General features: G+C 42.5%; 1 protein-coding gene across 1 annotated transcript in view; it reads right to left on the reverse strand.

Moving 5' to 3' along the window:
* Nucleotides 1–25,288, reverse strand: part of NUAK1 (NUAK family kinase 1) — a 46,980-nt gene that overhangs the window by 6,072 nt on the left and 15,620 nt on the right. The window contains exons 2-4 of the mRNA XM_085049666.1: nt 17,569–17,689; nt 7,231–7,382; nt 5,887–5,952 (exon numbers count right to left, since the gene is read on the reverse strand). Coding sequence (XP_084905792.1) covers nt 5,887–5,952; nt 7,231–7,382; nt 17,569–17,689 — 339 coding nt within the window. The remainder of the gene's footprint in view (nt 1–5,886; nt 5,953–7,230; nt 7,383–17,568; nt 17,690–25,288) is intronic.

The raw sequence follows: 25,288 nt of genomic DNA on the forward strand, positions 1-25,288 counted from the left end.
ACAGGAAGCTAAGCATTACTGGAAAAAGTGATTTTTTAAATCATCTGGAATGTAGCTATGTTTGAACAAGGGGCAAAGTGAGGCAGGGCTCACTCTTCCAGATTCAGGGACATGGGGCTGAGCAATCTGAGCTGTTAAGCCCACGAGATGTCTATCATGAGATAATAAACACAAGTCTGGTTCCTAACTGGAAACAATGGGCCCAAATCCGGCTTTCCCAACACAAACAAAACTTCCCTTGGGACTGTTGGGAATTTTGCCCATGTAGGAATTGCAGGATCAGGTCCAAGTGTTTTGTTTACTTCAATTCTCTGTTCTTGTTCTTACGAAACAAAGGCTGAGGATAGCAACACTAAATACTCCCACAACCTCTGCATTTTCTTTGTTTCTCTGGCACAAGGCAACAAATCTCATTTTTATCTTGTTTAAAACCCAAATGCTTCTGCTTCCCAGAGATACTTGTATTACTGCCCACAATCAACATAATGCCTACACAGAAGACATAAAGCACAGGCATAAAAAAGGTATTACAGCTATAAGAGACAGGAGTTTTCTCTGGGTTTTCATCACCTTATTCGTGTCTTTTCTACCAGAAAGAAATTAAATCCCAGGAATCTTCACAAGAGAAAATTCAAGAAAACACAAAGTGAATGGAAAAGAAAAGGATTTGCCAGCACCATCATTCACTCTTGGCTTTCTAAAATGTGTATCATCAATGCCTCTAACACCTGTCTAATTGCAATGTTTAGTGAACTCTTGGCAGAGGTGAAGTCTTTGTCTCTACTCTCTAAACTCCCACAGCTACACCGAAAAATGACACAGTTGAGACTAAAACAGGAATGTATATACACTTCATAAGAGATACAAATACATATATAGGTGTAGTTGTTAGATACTTTCACATTATAAATACAAACTTTTCCAAAATACCATTTTTACACAATTTTTAAAGTCACAAGTCAGATATGAGATTTCATGCTTCACCCTCCCCTGTTTTGATGTTCTGCTTGTGTAGGTGTTTCACTGACAATTTGGACTCATCCTGCTGAAAGAGCAGCTGATTCCTGTTCATTAATTTTAATTCATCTCACCATGTCCATTCACAGATTGAATTCACTCAGTCCCTCAGACAGACTATTATCAACCCACAGCAGAAAATTCAACCCTTAAATAAATGTGGTTTGTAAAATCTTCATTGTATGGCTGGAATGTCATTGAAAACAGCTGGTGTACAATTGCAGTCTGCAAACATATTCTCATGGCTCAGATTGCACTTAATTGCCTTAAATTCCACTTTCTTATCAAGTCACCCTGCCTGGCTTGCAGGAAGTTGGTTTTAAGCCTTATGAAGTGTGCCCTGTCAATCAGGGGAAGAATGGGATCGTTTCAGTGTTAAAAATTCGTGCTGGTCACTGAGTTTTATTTTAGCTCAGGATGCAGCTAAGACAAGGACAAACACTGCACAGTGTGATTCCTTATGAAAATACATTCCCTTAACACCGTGGAATGTATAAAATGCATGTGGATGTGCATGAATATATATATAGGGATACACATACCATTGTTCACTCTAAGAAACTCTCAGACTTGAGCATTCATGTTTTCATTTTGACCATTCAGGAAAAGAGTATTTATGTTACAGTCCACTCCCATACTCACAGACTGATGTTTATCAGCTTTTCCCATTAAAACTGTCATGCCCCCCAAAACAAGATTAATAGAAGCCAACATTACTTCATGTTCTTGGCACTTAAATGGGACTAAGGCATCAAGTCAAAAAAACTTCCTAAATTGGGAGGAGCAGAAAAGTGGACTTTTATTCCCCTTGCTTCAGGAGTGTATGTTTCATATTTACTGTTAGCTATGATAAACCAGATGTAATTTATTGTTGAAGTGTGGAATATAAATTCCACCAAGTTCACACTCATGGAAATTGTCGGTTTTATCCCACTTAAGAATCTGTCAGTCTGTACTGCGGACAGAGAAATAATTAGTTCTCTTAAAGCAAATGAAATGTATGTGCAGTTGGTGAGACTTCCGGCAAAGTAAATCCCAATTCCATACACTCACTCTGTATATATGAAACCCTCACGGGGTTTTAGTGGGTAGTCTGATTGGTGTCCCCTTACCAGCCCAGGAGAATGTGCAGTTAGCAGGATTATGTTACTGTTAGACTTGCATTGTTCCATTCTTCTATCACTTTGGGGTCAATCATATGGTTTACGTCAGCCTCTGCTAGACATCTCTTTGAGCTGCAATTCCCAGCCCAGCCCAGAAACCATTCCCATCCCTCCTGGGAACAAGGAGGCCATTCCATGGTGCCAGGCTGTGTGACAGAGGTGTCCCACACCCTGGGGGTAGCTTGTAGCATGGGGCAGAACTTGGACAGCCCAGCAACAGGCATTAATTTCCTGGCTTCCAGAGGGGGCAGCAGTTGCTCCCCATGTCCCTGCATGCAGTTTTGAAGATTTTGGCACTGGAGGGAACTGCAGCTCTCTCAGAGAACATGTTGTCCTCATCAGCCCAACCTGCAGGAGCTATGGGCAAACAGAGGCAGCAGCTCCATATCTGCCCTGCTGCTATTTCTTCCAGTAAATCCAGAACTACAGTGAACCAAACCCCAGCATGCCGAGTCCTTGCAAAACTCACGAAGAGTAGCAGGCACCACCAAAGGCTTTTCTGGAGACAACCAAAGGCAAATGCCTAAAGCCACTGTGAATCTCTTTCCACAAAGGGTTTCCTCACTCTCCACTTCAGGTCAGCTTTTTCAATGCTCTGGAGCTGCCTTGGCCTTCCTGCCTGCCTGACCCTGCCCACCTCCAGCTGTGCATGTCAGATATGTATGCATGTTCAGTCTCACAAGGGTTTGAAACTCATTTGATTCATTTCTCTTTGCTGCATTTAGCGGTTTTTAGTAAAAGCTGCAGGAAATAGTACTGCATATAACCAGTCCATGAAAAACCTAAAAATACACCACAGATTGGATCACTTTCTTCCCCTTCTTGTCCTCAATCTCTGGGCCTGTGGACATGCAGGACTCTTCAAAATGTCTAATTTTTTATTGCTTCCAGACACTGGTGTTTCCTTGCTGCTGTATTCTAACACATGACTCTGCTTCCAGAGACTTTAACTCACCATCACAGCTCTTACAAAAAACCCCAACCCTCCTGTGTCTCCATACACTCCTTTATGACCTTCCTTCAATTATCTACAGCTTAAGAATGGTTTCCAAGTTAGTGTAGTAGCAAGTAAAATGGCCAGGGGCCCTTTTAGGTCAGATAATTTCTAATGGATTCCTTGTCCTCTTTATTTCCAGTTTGAAAAGTATTGCTTAAGCTGCTATATAGGGATCTATTTTTACAACATCTTATTTTTTCTTCACATTATTATGACATGCCTTTGTGAATCATAATGCACAGATCACTGGCTTCATCAGAAAAATGTATTTAATTGCACATTGCACCCAAGAACAAAGAGATTCCTTTAATTTTCTCATTCTTATAATCGAATTGCCAATTTTGTGTTTGTAATCCACTGAATGAAATATAAATACTAGGAAAGTACAGATAAGACTATCACTCCATTTCTAGAAAATGCCTTCCTCTGAGTACTTGAAGCCATCAGTCAATACCAAACCCAAAACTGCATTTTTTTCTGCCTGAATAAACCACATGTAAATACTCTCAGAACAAGGACCTGATAAATTTACTCCTAATAAATAATTTACAGTTCCATATGTGTTTCCTTGCCAACGGTTACTGTTTAGCGAAACAAAGGAAAAGTGGGGAGTAAAATTCTGTGCAAGTAACACAGAAACCACAGCATCAGCATCAGGGAAATAGTGGCTGTATGCTTAACATCAAGTATTCAAAGCTGACCTTAGTCACAAGGTTTAAAAAAGAGAAAAAGAGAGCACAGAGGAAAAGGAAAACCATACCAAAAGGCACCTCTTGAAGCAATCCAAATTCAAACACCATTGACTGTAAGATGTATGAAATACCAACACCTTCCCGAGTTCAGTCTGTTTTTCAGTTTCATGAGACTCTTTGCAGAAGGAATTACTAGGGGACAGCAAAGAAACCCTTGCCCAGAACAAGCTCTACCTGCTGAGAGGCATTAACATTGAAGAGAAGTAGCCGAGGAAAGGCTGGAAATATGAAAAATACCTACAGCAGCTTAAACACAATTCAAGTCAGGAAAGGGAAACTTTCAAGAAAAAGACACCCAAATGATGGGAAGGCATGTGGGGAGGTACAGCCACCTGAATTTCTTCCACAGCAGTGCCACTCGCTATGGCAGCTGAAATGCATCTGTGGTTCTGAAGCCCCTGGGTCAGCTCCAGGTGTGGACTGAACACAGAGCTACCTGTCCTGGCCCCATCCTTCTGCTCTATCCACAGGAGAACAACTCCCATGGAGCAGAGAGGGGCGGGACTGGAGCCTTCTGACAAAGCTCAGCTCCCCAGAGGCTGGAGGAAGTGATTGGTTTTGCATATGAGGGCCACAGTGCAGAGATCCAGCCCACCACAGCTAGCAAATTCCACAGATTCCTCTTTTCTCCCAAGAATTCTCTGATTAGCTGGGAAGATAGTTTGGCGTGCAATGTGGAAAGAAAGGTCATCCTGCCTGCGGAAGCCTGATTCGTATACAATGTCCTAGAAAGGCTACTTTTTGTTTCCAGCAGTGCTGAGAACAGCTCTGGCTGCTGCAGACAGCGTCCCTGTAGGAACAGGAGTGGGGAGGTCTGCTCCAACGCTGGATGCTAACAGCAAAACATCCAAATAGTGCATTGGATGGGCCTTCTGTAAAAGCCTATTTTTGGAAACCACATATTTATGTGCCTTTAATCCACTAGTTGATCCAAGTTAGCTTCTGTCATCAGCGTTACACAGATGGCAGCTACCACATGTTACTTTCCATTTCCATTGCACATCAGCTTGAAATGAAGACAATCTCTCCAGTGTGAAGCACAGAAGGCATTGCCTGCAGCCCCAGGGCTTTTAGGGGAGACAAAAGGAAGACCCAGGCTATTTAGATACTGGGTTATGCAAGCAGCTTCTTGATTACTTTTTTAATTAAAAAAGGATGCTCAAGCATCAGGAGAAACTCTTTGGTGTTCTTCCCTCTGCTTGTTTGCCAATAGATGAGCACATCCAGCTACCCAAGGAGGAACAAAGTTGAAAGTGAAACAGGTTCAGCCAACTGGAAATTACACTTACTTTATATAGGAATATATATAGGATATATATAGGAAATTACACTGGAAATTAAATCTCTGCATTATTTAACTTTGTGCTACAGCTATAAACAATAGAATAAAAAGACAGGAAAAAAGGTCATTCCTGTGCTTTCACTGGGGAGAAATGGCATGGAAATGACATCACTGACATCACTATCCAAAGTATACGTTTGTGTCTGAAGTTCCAAGGCCATTTCCTAATGAAGCACATGTGCTTTACTAGGTTTATTTTGAAACTCGATTTGCTTATTTTCCAGCCATGATCAAAAGAACATTCAGAGTGTTCTGTAGGAGGCACTTGAACCCTGTAGACCAGAAGAGTTTTTTCCTAGGCCCAGAAGCAGCCAGCAATAATATCATTTGTACAATAAGCCCAACTGCACGAAATGCTCTGCTGTTTTCTACCAGTGGATAGATACTGCATTGGGAGTCAGGACAGGTCTTTCTACCCCAAAGCATGCAAAGCTTCATTTATTGTGTATGACTGGGAATCAGTGGTGTCTTCCCCCAACCTCTAAACCTCTGAGTCTCTTGCCAGATGCTGTTGCTTAGTAGCTGTTACCATAACACTGGCTCTTCTAATACCTTGGGTAAAAATGTTACAGAACATGCAAATCCATTCTGAGGAGCTGAGAAAAAGAAACCTACCTTAATATTAAAATTGTCATCAAGAAGAATGTTTTCCAATTTTAGGTCCCTGTGGACAACACCGTTCTGAAACAAGAAAGAAAAAAAAGGGGAAGAACATGAGAAAATGTTGGGAAAATGAAAGGTGAGCTGGCAGGGTGGTCTTTGCATCTACATTTCAGGGCTGAATTCGCTGTCATAACACTCATGGCCCAGTGACTAGTGACAGGCGCTGCATTAGTCACTTGGTGTGTGGTTAAGGGAAGAATGACTGGAATCTGTCCTCCCACAGAGACTCTAAACCAGCAGGGGCTGGGGGGTGGAGGGCTGGGGGGTGTCTTTTCGGAACTTCATTTCATCCTGGATCTGCCCCCACTGTGTGCAAGCAGTATATCCTTCCCAAGCAGCAGAAAGCAGTATCTGTCAGTGACGTGAGCCTCCACCAAAGGCCTCATTCCTCAGTGAGCAGCCACGTGGATTGGGGGAGTTATAATCCCACAGGACTGTAAATGTCAGGGATGGAAGCAAACAGGCTGGGTGTAGGTCAGAGCCTTCTTTAAAGAAACTTGGGGAAGTTAACTGCATCAGGGATGGCACTGCAGCTTTTCAGCACTACGCAGTGAGGACTTGGAAAACCCCCTCATTTATCAGAATTCAAGTACAGATTTAAGTGTTTTAAGAACTCAAATACAAATTGTGTTAGCTGCTCATTGCCCTCAGCCTCATACAAGTTTTGGCTCTATGCAGCTGTTTCATAAGCAGGGATAAAAGGTCCATGTTGACAGCCAGTCAGCTACCTTGGGTTTAATTACTTAATTTGTCATTCCAAGTGGGTACAATGATGGATAAGGTCATTAGCAAATGGTATCTTTTGCACTACTTTTGGTAAAGTTACTGTTACCTATCCAGAGTAAGTACATGCTAAAGCTCATACATGAACCTCAGAGCTTTCTCTTGGCTTTTTCTTTCATATATTGCATCTCCTATTCTAAAATTGTTTACTAGCATATTCAAATTGCAAACTGCCATTTGTTTGAATGTATTAATGCTAATGTTGTAGAGGTTATATGGAATGCCTTCTCTGGTTGATGTAATTTTTTGGTTTTAATGCCAGGAGAATTATTTCAAGGGCAAAAATGTAATGTAGGGCTAAAGTAAGGGTGTGGTTAGTATCTGCCATAACACAGGAAAACATTAGTCTTTAAAAAAGGTTCAGTGTAGCACTTTTAATGAAGATCTCCTGTTGTACTGATAAAATCATGTGCTCTGATACTTAATAATGAATGCTGTTTCCTCAGACATGCTTTGAAATATATGCCAGCAAGCCTTGAAACAGCATTTTCAACAATGAAATCCTTTGCTCACCTTGTGGCAGTAATGCACAGCAGAGACTATTTGTCGGAAGAAGTGTCTTGTCTCTCTCTCACTCAATCGCCGCCTCTCGCTGATGTAATCATACAACTCTCCTTTACTTGCATACTCCATGATGATCACAATCTTATCTTTATTTTCAAACACTGCGCAGAATAAAAGGAAAGAAAAAACACCACAGTTGATTCAATCTATTTGAAAAGTGAGGCTTTAAAGAGTGAAGAACACTCAGAATGTCTGAACACATCCTAGACCACCACTGCATCCTGGAAAGATGTACTACCAATCCCACTACAAAAAGTAAGTTCCAAAGCTACTTTTTACCAGAGGAAGATTACGACATCTCAGACCAAGAGAAGGAAGTTGAGGTTATCCTCACTTTGATATGGCTACACAAAGGAAGCTCTTTGTTTCCAGTAATATGGAGTCACAGGGTGGCAAAGTCAACTCATCCTAGTGAGGTGAGGACACTTGTGCCAGTAGCACCTGAATCCTACCTCCTGCTCCAGCAGGGACTTCCTCTTACCAGTAGCCTGCTTGAGGCCAGAGGACAGAAGCAAACAGGAGCACTCATATCATCTGGAAAGCCATAATGAATTCTTGTCTTTAAAGACTGATCCAGGATTGCCACTTGGCTTGCAATGACTGTTGGTTGGCTTTCGGCTGCCACCAAAATCCAGCAAGCAAACCGATGGATGTGTCCTCCTCCATCCCAACTCTGTGTGACAGCATAGTGAGCCTGGACAGCTGTGCTTTCTGTGGCTGCAACATCTCCAGAGCTGTACAGCTCTTGTCAGTGAGACTCTTTACCCCACCTCATGCCCCCAGCTCATCCCCAAGCTTCCTTATCTGCTGCCTGCAGCACATGTCCCACTGCATGGCACAGACTGTGCTGTAATCCCATCGCTTGCGCAGAGCCACCAGCACTGCACAGCTCCAGCGTAAGCAGAGTGAGGAAAATCCATCTGACACACGTCACAGCCCAGCTCTTCTTTGGGGCTGACAGGGCTCTGTGTCACATGCTGTCAAGGACTTCACTGTGAGTGGCAGATAACTCATATTTAATCTAGTAAAGCAGGCTGTTAATAGTCTGGAATTGCTGTAATGTCCTGGATGCTAAATAGTTCTTCCCTTTTGACACCAAAAATCCACTGCAACCCACTGGAAACTTCCTGCACCTGCCATAAATAACCACTGCTATATGAAAACATGGTGATTTCCCTTTTCTTTTTATCTGTGGCAGCACTGGTCACGCTGGCAGCAAGGCATGTAAAAATTAACGAGGTTAAAGGGTTTATTACAAACAGATGCTAGTTCTGACCAGCCCTACTGTAATGATGCCTTCCTATATCTCTTTAGCAAAGCTCAGCCAGTAGCCTTTAGTGACTTTAAAAGAATAAAACCAGAATTAAGCTCCAGCTTTTGCAGTGAAATGTGAAGCTGCCTCTCTCAACACACAGATATTTGCTTCTCTTAGGCTTTGTCTCATGTCCTCTCACACCTTGTCACTCAAATCTGCAAGCCAAAGCCTCTGCAGTTCACTCTAACACCCCTGAACCCCAGCCAAACAGCTCTGATAAAAGGGAGAGCAAACAGCCAGATAAAATTGGCTGCTTACTTGTCTGCTGGCCTCACTGTACCCCGAAGCAGAGGCTCCTGCCAGCGATTACATCCTATGTGCATCCTCATTAGCAATAAACTTCGGAAACTGGAAAAGCCGTCTCTGGATGGATTATACATACAGTATCCTCTCCAAGAATGACAGACTGATACTGTCTGGGAAAAACTGAACATACCCCGTGTCATACAGGGAAGTTCTGTGGTGTGTTACCAATAAAACAGTAATGCACACATCCATTTCTCTAAGCTCAGAAAGGCTTGTTACGTACAGGCTTGTTTAAGAACGCAAAAAGAAATCGTTTCAGTAAGCTGAGATAAATCACTGAGAACATTCATGTAAGTGATGTGGTTTAAAACAAACAGATAAACAACACAATGACAACAAAACTCCCCCCAGCTGATTCCATGAGTCAGGGGTTACTGTATCATGCACCTAGAGGTGAAGTTGCCCCACAGCACAAATTATCTCAGTGCACTTTCATGGGAATGCATGTCCCTGGCAGCTCCAACCAAGGACCACCCTCAGCTCAGAGGCACATTTGCCCTTGGCTCTTCCTGCCCCACAAGCTGATGCTCTACCAGGTGCTGCCACAATAGAGCATTCTGCCAGGCTGTGCTTTTATTAATGTTTTGCCTTCATCACTCAGTCATAACGGTTTTCTCAAATCATTCTTGATGTTCTGAAGTTTTAAATTCTAAAATCTAATTTTTTTGGACTCAAATGTACCATATTAATACAAGCCCTGATCCAGATATATTTTCCAACATTTCTACAGACATGAGGTGGAAAGCATTTGGTTTGGAGGAATGTGCATTCAAAAGCACTTTCCATTTCAAATTTTCTCTTACACCCTCTAGGAAACTGAAATAATACCTTCAAACTGAATCTAGGAAAGTGTAAATCCCTGTTCCAAATTTCAAATTTTTGTCACAAAGCCACAATAGAATCAATGAGAACAGAATCATTCCAGTAACTCATATCTGGCTTTCAGTTTACCAGCACATTCTTCTTCATAAGGGAGCACTGTGAGAGGGAAACTATCCTTGAACTTAGATGACATTACAGAGTCTCCTCACCATTACCATATCTGAACAATTACAGAATCAAACAGCAATTTGTTTCTCCACCCAGGAGCAGAGGTGAATAGGGAGGTATTTTTTACAACTGCATCACTTCCCTTCAGAGCACCCCCACCGTACCAGCTGAACATCATGAGAGGGCACAGAGCTACTTCCTGCAGAGAGGGAACTCAACAGCAGACAAAAAATCTAAAATGAGAGCTGTGGCTGAAGTTGAAAGGCAGTGGGATTTATGTCTATACACACACACAACCTTAGAGAGGAATTCAGCAGTCAAGACTATCAGGCATATGACAAGGTGGGATTCTGGCAAGTCTCAGACCATCAGCCAAGTACACCAGGAGTTTTCACAGTAGCATTTAGGATGTCGGGCAGGTTTCACACAAGCACTTCCGAATTTCCCTTCTGAGCACAGCATGCAGTTTTATAAACATATGCTCAAGAAAGCCTCATAGCCAACGGCTGGGGGAAGAGAAAAGGGCATTAATTAAAGGCTGGATTGACTTACTGCAAATAATAATGAGGTAATAAATATACTTCCCTGTTAGCACCTGGGCTGTAACCTGTGACTGATGATGGACGGGTTGCCTCCATATAGCTTCTGGGACTGCTTGGTTCCCTCTTTGTTTTTGTTGCAGATGATTTATTACCTGCCATCCTACTGCACATTCATTCTGAAACTCACCCCCACCTAGAAGTGCGCCTGAACCCTGGCTGCACCTACTGCCAGCAGAGAAGCATGGCTTTGGCAGGATGCTGCACCCCAGGAACTTCCCAAAACTTGCTGCTTCTGGGATGGCCATGTCATACAAGGCTGCTCCTCAACCCTGTGAGAGGCCAAGGGAAGAAGGCCACGGATGAGTAAGGTGGGGCTGTTTCAGCTTCTTTCAACCCATCAGTACTCTGCAAGTGGCTGGGCAAATAAGGTAAGTGGAGAACTGTCAGTATCAACAGCCAGACACGGATAGCAGGAGAGATGGCCTGCCAATCCAAAATCAAGAGATGAGGGCTGCTTAGATATGAGGCATGAGCTCCACCCATGAGAGGGGACAGCAGCAGGAGAAATGCTTGCTACGGGCTGTGTGTCATTTATTTCTGAGCCACTGTGTTTATGTTCACCACTCTGCAAACTGAGTTACACTGAGAGCTGCAACAGGACCTTGATGTGGTAGGAGAGCTGCTGCACTAGCTCAGCCATAGCTGTCCAGTGCTGCTGCAGAGCAGTGGCTGCAAATCACTAGAACTCCTTAGCAGACAGAGCCTGCCAGCTGAAGGACTGACTTCTGGGATGACTGCACTTCATGTGGCCACAGGGGAGGGAAAGCAGGGACAGCAGTGTGAGAGCACACCAGGAACCAGCAGCAGGAACAGCATGAACCTCCTCAAGGTGTGAGGAACAATGTGGTTGTATCCCCAGAAGATCACCCAAGTACTAGGACACTGGCCACAGCAATGTGGAGAAACAGCATTTTCCAGTGGGCTACAAGCTTGCTTGGGCTTGGTCTGTTCACCCCAAAAGCCTTGGCAACTCAAGCAGCAAAGGGTGCTTTGATCATGCAGTGGTCAAAGAAATATTTCTTACAACTTTTTTTTTAACTCCCCCCTTAATTCTAATGTGTTTGTTTGTTTCTTTTTTAAAAGTGATAGAAAAAAAATTTTCTATACTTCTAGGCTGGTAATTGAAACCAAATCTGCTGAATTCAAAGTTCCTTGAAGAACATAAATGTGAGACTGGGAAACAATTTCAATTCTTGCTATCAAAGACATACCTGAGACAAAGTACATTTTGTAACATGAACAATCTGTCCCTCTTTCACAGGTTGTTCAGCTATAGCAATAATTCTTGGCTATAACCTCTCCACTTATTTATATTTAGAAGCTGTGAAATTATGAACTCAGCTTCTATCTACAGCTTTCCATTTTCCAAATAGTGCTGGTTGACCTCTTGCTCTTCAGCACGCTTCTTTTCAACCCTACTGCCAAATTCTTCCCTCTAGCTAAACCAAAGTCACCTCCTCTGAGGTGACTCATGGGAAACTGAGGAAACTCACGGGACACATCTGACACCAAATGAACACACTCACTACACTTTTTCAACGCTAGGAAGGACCTCACCCTAAAATTATTGAAAGCCCACACTGCAAACATCAGTCAGAAAGATTTAATGGTACACTGTACACCTATTAGGACAGTTCACTTTGGACTTAATTACTACCAAAATCAAAAAAAAGCAGGCAGTTTTGCCCTTCCTCCAAGCTCACAGAATACAAAAGCCAGAGTGAGTGCTGATGCTGAGGGGGCTGGATTTCCCCCCCTCAAAGGACTACCTCCTTGTGGGCTGATTCCATTTGGTTTACATGTAACCCTGGGGTAAGGATTTTAGTTTGTTAGTTTAAGAGGGGCGGCCAATCTCTTCACACTGGAACCATTTGAATTCTCCTCATGCCTTTGCTCTCTATCAGAGCAATCTCCTAAATTAGTTCCAGTATGTTGACATTCCTTCCATCTGGTGTCTTTCCATTCAGCGGTATTTTTATTACTCTCCTAACAGCCGCAGACAGAAGTACCTTTCCACTGCTACAAAATGCTCCTTTATTAAAGGTCAGCCAAATCAAAAGAACAAGCGAGTTTGTTTTTCATTTTGGAGATGCAGACTAGAATAACCTTTTCATTCAGAAAATTCATGTATGACCCAATTACCTCACTTGTGTAATAAGGCTCGAATTATTCTTCAAAAAGACATGCGAGTACTGAAAACTGTCTTTCACCTTGGAAATTCAGCCTGATTCAGCTTTTGTGTTCTTGACTGCTTTACAGCCTCTTGCCATAATTTTTATTTAGTTGGGTTTTTTTTAGTAGTAGTCGTACTTTATTACTTTATTATTTTTAACAGAGCATACAGCAGACATGAAAATATCCCAGATCCAATGAGGAAACCACTTGTATGCATATACGTAAATTTATGCATATGCTTAATTATAATTGAAGATATAAAGATATAAAGTATGTGTTTTAATGCTAAGCTTGTGTTAAATTGTTTTCCTGAATTATGGCTTTATTCAGCCAAATTGCATCTCCTTTTAAATTAAAGGAATGTAGTTAGGATCCTGCAATAATCTTTTTAAATAAGACAGCATGCTATAATTTACTCCCCAATGAGGAGATTAAATCAGAATGAGAACCATTATCCTTGGTGAGGTTGCTTCTCAAAGAGCGAGACTGAGGATATGCAGATTATGATGGTTTGCTCTTTAAAAGGAAGGAAAAATGACAGCTGCTAATTTAGCCACAATAACGTTACACCTATTGTCTTTGTTTCAGCAAAAAATACAAAAGCTAACCTCCCTTTATTTAAATTATGATTAAAACTGTTGAGGACCTTTAGACAAGCAAATATTTACATTGCTATGGTAGGACTGTGTAAATGGGAAGATGGAAATAAATTTCATCGCTGCTGGCAATCAGTTTGACATTTAAACTGGACCTGCCAGTGATCTCACACATTTGAGTTTATGTCATGTCCGATGAAGTGTTGTTTAGGCAATCACCCTGAATGACAGGAAATTCATAAAGCTGGGGTATGGTGACTAAAGAGTTAAGTTTGTTTATTCTTGTTTCATTATTATCTCCAGACACTTGAAATATTACTGTATGTTCTTGGATGTTATCAACTGAAAACAATGAGAATAAAGCCCTCGAAGGTCAAAAGCCTACATAATTAGAGGAAATCAATTAGAAAGGTGGTTAAACAGTATCACTGCTGAAGTACTCTCTCTTGGCCAAAAAAAAAGAATCATTCCAGCTTTTCAACTTCCAACATTCTTGATTAAAGCCCAGTCATCCACGTGATGTTTTAAAGGGCTTGTGGCTTTTTCAGGTGTTTTGCACACAGAAAGGGTGGGGTCACTGGGCACCAAAGTTTGTTTTGATTATGTCTGAAAACCAGGAGATAGCAGAGGCTGGGACAGAGGCTGGGGGTGCTCTGAACTGTCCCAGCCTGAGACAGGTGACTGTTCTGCCACCCTTGCTGCCTGCCCCACCCTGGGGTGAACTTGTCTGAGCCGGTGCTGCTGCAGGGATGCAGCTCCTCAGCTCATGTCCACACAGCTCAGCAGCTGCCACACAGGCACACTTCTGACACTGCAGCTGCTTTTGCTGAGCATATGGTGACTTGACTGACACAACTCCCCACACTGGAGACAGGCCTGTGTGTGTCTGAATCACCAAGAGTGTGTGTGTGCTGTTGCACGAAGTCTGGCACAAAATGTGAGATTGAACATGTATTTGGCAAGTGCAGGGAGTATCCTGGAATACCATGCCACTGCTCTTACACACTGTCAGATAATCTCCCACTGCCTTTGGGGTTTGAAAGTACAGTAGAGCTAGCCAGTTTCCTGATTAGGCAAAGCATGCAACCTAGCTCAAGCCACTGTGGACTGGCAGACCCATGATGGAGAATCTCTGTGCTTTTTCTTAAGAGTACCAAAAATGCAAAAAATCATGAGAGGTGCATCTTACTTGGGAGATCCATATTTTGTGACTTGTTAATGCAAAGGGTCCAGCACTGTTATAAGCATCCTGGCCCCAATTCAGCAGAGCACTTCAGCACACACTTTCCTGCAGTCACTCGTTTACGTTAATGCCATCATGTTCCGCTGGCACCAAATTCTGATCCTAATATTTATTCATTCTTCAGGGAAGATCTTCAGTAAACTATTTCTACAAACATGTCGGCTAATAGTCTGTTCATTTTTAAGTGCATTTTGCAAAACGAGCATACTTTTCAGTAAGGTTATGCTGACCAAGGACAACTCCTTCAGCACAGAAACAGTCACGTAGACAACTGTATTTCACACTACAAAGACTCAAGAGCTCACTCCTAAATGTACCAAGCATAACTTCACCCTCATGATTGGCCCAACACATGTTTAAATGTTTGCAGAATGTTCTTTCCCTGGTTTAACTTTTATAAAGTATTGCCAGATGAGGTAGATTTTGCACTCAGGCTACCCCTGGAAAAATATGTTAGCTCTCAAAGGCTTTATTATAAAATCCTGGAGGCAAAAGAGAAATAGGGCAGAGGAAGGGCGAGGGGCAGGGGAGAGACAGACAGATGAATGGACAGAGGCATTATTCTATAAATTAAAATTTATGTGCTGAAATCAGAACACTGCCAGCAAAGCCGATTTCATTTATCCAGTCCCTTTCAAGGAGTTTGAAGTCACTTAAAGGAGCACTTCCCTCACAGCCACACTGGACAGACTGCCAATTACAGCCCTGCTGAGAGGATGGGATTTCTCTAGAGTCACAACTGTACATCTGCCCTGGCAGCAATGGGCATGGTACATGCCTTTTGATTAGGTTACAAAAAAGTACCTCTAAACTGGAAAGCTTTGTTTGCACACATCTGAATTTGCTTGGTATCAATAAAAAAAGATAAGCTTGTGTTTACATCAAGTAGACAAATTCAAAGGTTAATTGCTTTTAGCAGAAAGGTCAAAAGGATACCTAAACAAGGATTGTACTTCAGGAAAACACATGTTTGTAAATGCAATACAAATAGCTTTCAAAGACACTACAGGGACATCCAGCATTATCCACCAGGTGTGTCTGTGCAACCTGGCACCTACTGATACAGCTGTTAGATGTGCAGTGGCAGCCTGAAAACGTATTGTAAAAGTTTGTGAGAGAGAAGTGAAATATCTCTAGGGTGGCTTCAGTTTAAAAGCTAAGCATCTGATCTAAGTTCGTCTGCTAGACTCCAACAGGAGCCTCCAATATGACATTTATCCCCCCTGTCTCAAGAAAACATCTCCCAGGAGGGAGCCAACCATGCTGTGAAGATGCTGATCTCTCCTGACTAGAGAGGGACACTAGACTTGTAGCACACACCAGCTGCAGAAACGTTTCATCACTTAATTTTGGTGAGATTAAGCCCATCTCTTAGGATTTACTGACTTCAGCATTTTGTGTCAGGGGATACAATCTTATCACTCTTTCTGCATCACTCAAGTGGAATAGCCATGTGCTTCAAACCCAACTTGACGAGGATACAAACACTTCAGACCTAGATGCAGTCCCTTAACTTGACTACAAGTACTCTTCAGCTTGGAGAGAAGCCCACACTCAAGAGCCCCTGAGCTTACACCCTGAGCTCTGGGCAGCACAGAACTGCTCCTGTGGGCTCAGCTGCACAGCCACACATCTTCCCAGTGCCACCATACCCAAGCTACAGCATTGGCTGCTGCATGCCAAATGCTGACTCTGACTGCTGGGAAAACACAGCAGCACCTGGCATAGGGTGCTCATCCTCCTCAGAAAGGATCAACTCTCCATCTCGGAGCTCAAGTGGCTTTGCTGCAGAAGCACTGCTCCTCCCTCTTCCGAGCCAGACAGGGAAGTTTTTGCTCCCACAGGACTTTAGTGTCTGCTTCCTAAAAATGCTGTAATCTTTTTAACTTTTACGAATGTTTTAACTCAGTAAAAACTATTTAAAGTAAGGATGAGAAGGGCAATTGGTCAAAGGACCACAGCATGCTTAATATTCTTTCTTCCTGAGTTCCCGTGCACATTTGAAGTAACTTTTGTTCCATTTGCAACCCACATGCTGACACAGCATCCCTCCCCTTTTCTGTTCCCAGATCCTTTTATGAGTTTATTCAATAAAAAGACAGATACTCATCTCTTTTCAAGTACAAGAACATGCTTTTGAATAACTCAATATGCGATACTGTAACAGGACGCCAAGAGAGCCCTTGTTTTAATCAGTGGTATCAACTCTCAGAGCAGAGCTGCCATACACATCTCATCACCTTGTGCATTTACCTCATGGCTATGGAAATGTGTAGGGCTAAACTCAGGCTTCCTGTTCTGCACTGGGGAAGAGGGAGGGAGGGAGGGAGGAAGGAAGGAAGGAAGGAAAGCAGGAAGGCAGGAAGGAAGGATTTTACCACAGAGTGACAATCTGTAAATACATAAATAAACTGGCAAATCAGGGGGGAATGCCCTTGGCTCCCTGCTCCTTGCTGTAGGACCAGCGAGCAGCTCTGGGAGGCAGGAATTAGCAGGCTTCCAGCTGTGTCCCAGGAAGAAAGGAGGCAGAGGGGGAAGACAGGACAAGGAAACAGGAATGATAAGCCACCAGACTGACAGGAAAATGTGCAGAGGTGGACAGGAAGCAGATGCTGGGATTCAGGGGGAAAAGCTGTAATGACAGAACTTGCAACTCTAATTGGCTTGTAAGGGAGGACCAAAGTCCTAGAGCAGGTAAGATTAATCCTGTGCAGTTCAGGGAAAATAAAGCAAACAAGGACTGGTTTAGGGGCTGGGAGCAGAAAGAGACATCAGGCTGGTTCATGAGTGAGGGTGAAATGAAGCAAGGACATGAGGTGATACGTGCAGTCATTTCCCACCTGCCATCGACACAGTGAACTCACACAAGAAGAAGCTCTTCCAAGCAAAGGATTATGCATCTGTGAAACACTGGTAGCTCAGAGGGAAGGCAGTCTCGTTGGTAAGGGATGGGTTACACAAGGAGTAGGGGTTGGTTTGGTGCAGGATCTCAAGAAACATGAACACCAGGTCTGCAAGAACGTAACAGAACAGTCAGGGAGGAAAATCACATTCACTAACCTTCATATATGGTGATGATATGAGGGTGGCTGAGGGATGACATGATCTCAATCTCCCGTCTGATGTGAACCATATCTTGTTCATCCTTAATTTTGTCCTTACGAATGGATTTTATTGCAACCTATAAATTCAGGAAATCAAGCATTATTCTTGGAACTGAACAGATGCATCTAATCCTCTAAGAAGAGTTCAAAAAATAAATACAGATGTTAGATGCTGGCAGAACATGGAATGACCAAAACAAACCTTTAAAATACAAACCTCTATGCTTCAGCTCCCTCATTGTATAGCAATAAATACACTCTTATTACAGTAATGGGTGACATGAAGTTTTGGCCTCTTCAGGTCTTAGGACTTCACTGAGGGGGAACACAGCATCTTCTGGAAAGATCTCTGTGATAACCTAAGTACTGTTCTTATGTAAATGGCAAAACTCCTCAAGAGATTTTGTTGGGAAGTACATTTGCTAAGACATGATTGCATCTGACAATTTTGAACAGAAGCTCTGGAGACAATTTCTCTGAAGTCAGGTTGAGATCTCTGACAGAACAGAGGCAGGGAATTTAGGGTGCTGATTTATATATTGATATATTGATTTTATATATTGATTTATATATTGATATCCATGTTAATACATACAGGATCCCATTAGCACAGGTTAGTCCATGGCTCTCTAAAGCAGGCAAACTGTCCAGGAGTTACGACTAATTCAAAAATCACAAGAAATAAATCTTTGAAATTCACATCTAAACTCGTCCTCATATAAACCCAAGGCTTCAGGTCCTACACAACACTTATGCAATCACTGCAAAACCATTTCCTTCCTGCATCCTTCCTCAATCAGCGAGCTCTTTTACAAGCATTTCATGTGACTGGAGATCTTTCCAAAAGGCAGGGTGGGAACAGAGGAAGTGATAGCTGAACTTGCAATATAAATTCAAATTATAACAGTCCTTGGGAGTGTGTGTATATGTGTTGCCTGTGAAAAAAGGGCTTATCTGAACACCCCCATAAATAATCACAGAGGTTATCTAATGCTCTATGAGAAATGCAGGAGGCAACAATGCAGAGAAGTTGGTGGGAGAGGGAAGGTGAGGGCATTGTGCATACTGAATGGCAGCATGGCCTTTATTATACTCAATATTTACCCTGCACTATTGTTTTAAGCTAGAGTTCAGGGAATAAATTATCAGCTAGCTTAAAATCAACAATATGTCTTTGAAAAACATGATTGACCTGCTGAGATGACCACCCTTTTATGGGTAAACCAAACTTGGGTCATTCTTTGCAGCCAACTACTGTGGACTTCTCCTGGGAAAACATTTGTAAATCTATGATTTACACTATTTCCCCAGTTAGTCTAGAAAAAAAAAATCACTGCCTACTTCAGTAATTGCAAGTGGCACGACTAGTATTGTTTTCATTATATGACGTAGAATTGAGGATATTGAAGAAAGAAGAGAAAAACTTACAATATTATAAAATTGAAATGTACATAAACAGGAGCCCGTTTAAAGGATCAGGTTTCCTACAAAGCCTTCAAGTCTGAAAAGCAACATTGTTCAAAAAAGCATTAAGCACATGCCCCATCCCCTTGAATTCCCGAAGATTGCTGCACGTGCTTAAAATTAAGTTCATGCTCAAGTGCTTCTCTACTTTGGGAGAGCAGAACAAAAAGCAGAAGTCAAGGGACAGAATTATTTGCATGTTAAAACCAAAACAAGTCTTTTCTTCCTCTTGACCCAAACATTTGGTATAGAGATTTTAAAAAGTAGTAACATAACTACAGTCTTATTTGCATGGCACATATTTCTAGAAAAGGTAATACAACAGAGCTTAATTGAATGAGTGACCACGATACTCTCCAAGTGACTCTAGAAAGGGAAAAAGCAACCAGCTCTAAAGATGACATTGGATTTTTCCCCCTTCCCATGTTTGCACTGGGACTGACTGCAAATGCAAATACACCCTGCATACAGAAGGATGTGGGTGGCTCTTGGAGCAGTATGTGCATTCCTGAAAGAAATAAATATAGACATGGGTAAAAACACATTTTTTTATTAAAAGACAGCCTTGTACTTGGCTCTGAGGAAGAATTTAAGAAGGGTTTCATTGTCAAATATACAACGGGGAGCAAATTCTTTCCCATTCACAACTGGTAAAGTAATAATGGCAGTCTAGAGGACATGCCAATCTCCTGCTAACTTGACTGTGTGTTTCACAGACAGGACTTTTGCACATCTACCCATAATTACTGCAACTGACCCCTGAGGAATAACAGTACATTAGAAAAGATACATTTTTAGATACAAAAAGGCAAATGTGATTGAAAAGTGTGGTGGCACTTTGTAAATATGTTTGGATTAATGTTCTAATGCAAACAGATGTGTTGCTTGGGAACATATTTTTTAACGAGACCAGAGAATTTACAGTCTCACATCCCATGCTAGAAAGTTGTTAAGGCACCTTAATTCACAAAAGCCATTCCTAAAAATTTACCCAAATTTCAAAGATGGTACTTAAGCTCTCCTGAAAGCATCACTTTCCACTTGCAGGGGTGGAATTCAACAGCCCAACCAAAGCACTTGGGATTTTGTCAGTGACGTCCAGGCTCATCCCAATAGAAGGAAAGAATACATGCTGAACACATCTCTAGGGGTTTAACATTCCAGAGTTTCTCTCCCCTCACTCAGCTCGTTCAGATCACTGTGAACAGCACTTAGAAACAAGGACAGACAACTGGCAGGTGTGAAATATGTGTACTGCAGTGGTGTCATGGAGCCAGGGCAGCTCTGAACATCCACCTGCCCACAGTCAGACCATGCCAGGAGTGCTGGGCAGGAGGCAATGCCCCTTGATGTTACCAGCACAAGCACTCAGATGTAAGTGAGGTTTACTCACATGTACTAACAAAGTAGTAGCACTGTCTGTTTGCACAGCATGTTAGCTGCAGCCACTTGTTAGTTAAACCTTGATAGGTCAGTGGTGAAACAGCACAGTTTATCTGCTTTTAGGAGATGAGGAAATCGAAACAGAAAGCCAACATGACTCCTAAAGGAAACAAGGACAGCAGCATCTCAGAAATTGCTGCCTGCCTCTCCCTCCCAAACTGTGCAACACACCACAGAAGTGCCTTGTTCAACAAACCATCTGGTTATTAAAGGATGATTTCTGATACCTTTCTGCATGTTCAATTGCTGGTTTTCCCCTCAGAAAGGGAAAGGTTCAAAGGTACCTCAACAAATACTTTTCACCCCATACCATCTGCCTGCCCAATCCCCAAGTGGACAGCCTCCACATTTCAAAGGCTACCAGGAGTGCACAGCCTTGCTGGTGACCTGGTCTGAAAGGCCAAACAGTGAGTGATTGGTGTCAGCAGACTGTCACTGTCACAGGTGGCATCCCAAAGCAGGATTAGTGCAGCAGGACAGCATTCATTCCAGCTCTTCCCTTCTAGGAAAGGGATTTCTGCAGTCGAGTCTTTCACCTGCACCAGTCTGCTCACACCATGTCAGCAAGAACACATAGGCTCAAGTCTACTGATGTGAAAAAACCAGCACAAACAAGAAAGTAGCCCAGTTGGGTTTTATTCAGTATTTCATGGAAACATTATAAATCATAATCGCCTTCTAGGTATTCATTACACTTCATTGTTTTTGTATCTCTGAGCAAAATAAGACCCCAGCTGTATGTAATGGTATCAGACTGTAAAACAAGCCTCTCTTCCAGGTATTCTAAAATACCAGTAATGTAACTTCTTTCATGAAATGTATTTCTCTCAGAAATATATTCCAGAAAATACATTTTCAAAGTGTGCTTATGCTTTTAACCCCAGAGAGAGCTAGTTCCATTTTTCTAAACCCCACTTATAGAACTGCTGCATGATGAACCTGAATAACTTCAGCATAATAGGAAATAATGTCAGTTGAGAAATGCCTTATGAAAGAACTTGTTTGTTCATTCTTAAGGTCCTTTTCTTTCTTTCTAGCCTGCTCTTGCTTTCTCTGAAAGCAGCGGCTTCACTGTGTGCAACATCAAGATTTATTAAGGGTCACAGCCTATGAATCAAGAGTACAGAAAAAGCAACATGCTTTTTTACATCAGCTACATTAACTACTCCAAATATTCCAGCCCAATATCTGCAGAGAAAGTGCTGTTAGTCCCTTTGGTACTCTCAAAACACTGTACTTATACCTCTACCACACTTTCTCAATATATTTTACTGGGTTTAAGACTTAGATAATTTAATTATAGTATTTTTAGTAACATTACTAGTGGAGGAATTTGTCTTTTTCCTAGCTCCTTGTCTTAATGAGAATTTCAGATAACTCCAGGACCTTGCACTCAGAGAGAGTAAGGTATCAGATTCCTAATAATGAAATCCAAAGCCTCTCACCCCAACAAAACAGGTTCAAGTTCACCCAAAGCCCCTATAGACAACAGTCTCCAATCTGGCAAAGCACTTTAGCACATGCCTAACTTCACACATGTGAGCAGCCACTGCCTTTTGTGGGACAGCTCACACGTGCAAAGTTCAACAGAGGCACAAGCACCAAGGTCACAGCTCCAAACTAGCCACGGGATGTTTCCCTCTGGGGATCAATACTGACTGTAGGCACCAGGAACATCCCAGTATCTTCTGCAGCTCTGACTGGTCCCACACAAGGGGTCAGAGGGGCAGAAAGACCAGCAGACATGGGATGAAACCACCTGCACTGCCAGTTCTGGTACCAGCCTCTGCTCAGCAGCAGGTAAAGAGAATACCCTCTCCAAAATCAATGGCACAGGGGAGAAAAAGCAGGGGTTGTGAACCTCTAATATTGCCAGGCACTTCCAAACTGCTGTGCACCAGCACAGCCCCAGCTTCATTGCTGCTCTGCCTTCCAGAAGCAGAGAGGAAAGAGGGAGCAGAGCTTTTGGCTTCCCATCCATCCGTGAGTCAGCTCCCAAAGTGTGCTGGGCAGGAAGCATAGAGAAATAAATTGCTTTCTTCAAGGCTGCAATAAATTACTGGTTTCCATTTGCTGGAAAGAGGATTTATACTCACTCTCTGAACTGGTGTAGAGAGATTATGAAGTATTTTCCAACACACTTCATGCTTCTTTGCTTTTGTTTCATACAAATAACTGGAATTGGACTATAAATACTTCAAAAGTATGACGGTTGCAAAGGTTTCTGTACATTCAGTCCTATCTGTGAGAGAAATGTCTTTCTTCCTTTTCAAGCTTCTCAGCTGCTTAGCAGAGCAAAACGGGTGGAATATATTTTTACAGAGCCTGATCAAGACCAGTGTGTACAGAAAAGTATCTCCAAGTCTTAACATCTGGCAAAGGGCATGGCAGGCGGTAGGTGCCCATTTCCATATCAAATCTTCATGTCTGCTGAGTCACTGCTGGCATCATCCTTTATGGCATGAGCAAAAAAAAAATAAAGCTGTATTTTCATCAAAGTGAAAATCTGTTTCACTTGATTTCAGGAAGTTGGTTCATGTGTTTGTTTTAATCTAGTGGACTTAAGTTTGCCTCATTTCCAGCTGAGTCGTGTGAATATAAACAAAGATTGAACTAGCCACAGTGCAGAGAGTCACAGATTTTTAAGTGAGTGCTGCAGCTGAGCCTGACTACTTAAATGCCACAAATCACTGACCCTTCCCCAGCAACTTCTGCATGCAGTACATTCTGACCCATTGAAAACAATCTTCCACTCTCTATTATCTACCAGGGCTATTTTTAGGACCAAAGTGAGATATGAACTGTTTTTTTCCACCAAGGGAGGCTGTGACTTTTAAGCTGGTTCCAGCACTTGCACATACCACCCATGCTCAAACAAATTCCAAAGGGCTCTTGCAATACCATTGTGGAGAGTCAAAAAACCAGCATCAGGACAGAGAGCAAAGTTCCCCAAGAAAGGGAAACCAGCTTGTTGTCACTGAGCGATATGTCAGAAAAGAAGCTTAAAGAAAATTATTCAGAATTATTTTCTTTGGGTGAAGAGGGAGAGGAAGGTTAAATACACATAATCCTCCCCTTTCTGCAAGCTGTGAACTGAGTCCATCCCCACCCTGCAATGGGAAGTGGGTGAGCCCAGCCGGTTTCACAGCTCTGCTTCCTTTCTTTGAGACTCGAAGGTGGGAAGTGCAATGTGCCAAGTGCCAACGGGGTGTGGAGGTAAAGAATAGGTTGATCAGCCAGGGGAGGAAGAGAAAGGGAGAGCGGAGGATGTTTGGGGGTGGGGAGAGAAAAGGTACATTGTTCGTTCTCCAGCTCCACAGAGCCAAGCAAGAAAGAATAAAGTCTGGCACCATATTATGTTTTTTCCAGGGGAGTCTCTGCCTATGGCTCTTGGCCCAGACATCACCAACCCAAGAGGAAAAGAAACAAAGCTATGAAATTGTGTGGTCCCTGAGGTGGCTGCAATCAAATGATAAGGAGGGGGATGCTGATAATGGAGTTGCATTGAAATAAGGAAATGTGCAGCCACTTCCAGAGGTTGGACAAATTAAAAAAAGGAAAGACAGAGGGTGGGCTGAATTACTGTCTATCTGGGAAGAAGGAGCCATGGAGAGATATTCCAGTGGGGAAGTGAAGTATCCAAAGGGTCCTGCAAAGGTATTCTCATGAGGACTTCTTTTAGTAAACCTGCTCCAACATGATTGTATCTTTACTGTGGAAAGAAAAAGCTATCTTGGAACTCCAACCCTGGGCCAGGTGCAGCACTAAAAAGCATCATGCAGGATGTATAGCTCTAAGAACAAGCTTCTGCACAGTCATAGAAAACATTTCATGCAGTCACTGAAAAGTTGGACAAAAGGCCACTGTAAGTGTAAGCAAAATGAGTGCCTGGTGTTGTGCAATCTGCTAACACATCTCTGAGAGCTCTCCCTTTCAGGGAAAGGGTAAGGTTGACACAATGCCATTGTTTCCGAGATTGTTAGTTTTCACATCCTAAAAGCCAGATCATCTCCATGGTGATACTGCCTGGGAGACAAGCATTCAACAAAATCCTTATTAATTATTTATCAGCAGCCCAACTCTATTGTTTGATATGTTGGCAAACTATGTAGTTATCAGGGGAGTTGCTCAAAGCAGTAACCAGTGCCATCTGCACCCAAGTGAGCCTCTGCTGATTTAAATCTCAGCTTCTGCTTATTACTTTGTTCCATCACATGTTTGTTCATGTCATGGATGCTACCAAGGACAAAACACTGGTATTGTTGCTGCAAGCCAGCAGCTGCACATATAAAGGGTGAGGATGCACATGCCACGATGCACCTCTCAGGTTCATTTGCTTGTATGAGGTAAAGGTATTTCTTACAGCTGCCTCACTCGGCATGGTAACAGCATATAGCAAACATCTGCATCTCCCTGTTTTATTGCCCTCTTCACAATGTACCAGACAAAACAGATTATACTTCTAAAAACCAAAGCTGATGTCACTACTTGTAGAGAAACTCACTCTTGTGCCAAGGCACTGCAAGTCCCAAGTCGGTGTGATAAACGTTGAATCAAAATTCTATTTGCATAAACTGAGGCACAACGTGCTACTGTCTCTTGGAGAATGAAGGTATGATTGCCTCAGGTTTAATTTTCCTTTTCTGGTTCTGCTGCACACAGTTGCTGCTATCATATCATAAATGATGATTCACCAAGTGGAGAAGAGCAATTAACTATTCACGAACATTCAGCAAGAGGATTATATATTCTCTCTAGATCCCCCTTTA

This window comes from Lichenostomus cassidix, chromosome 1Ab (genome assembly GCF_008360975.1).
Source record: "Lichenostomus cassidix isolate B80296 chromosome 1Ab, HeHo_3.0, whole genome shotgun sequence".
Classification (NCBI taxonomy): Eukaryota; Metazoa; Chordata; class Aves; order Passeriformes; family Meliphagidae; genus Lichenostomus; species Lichenostomus cassidix.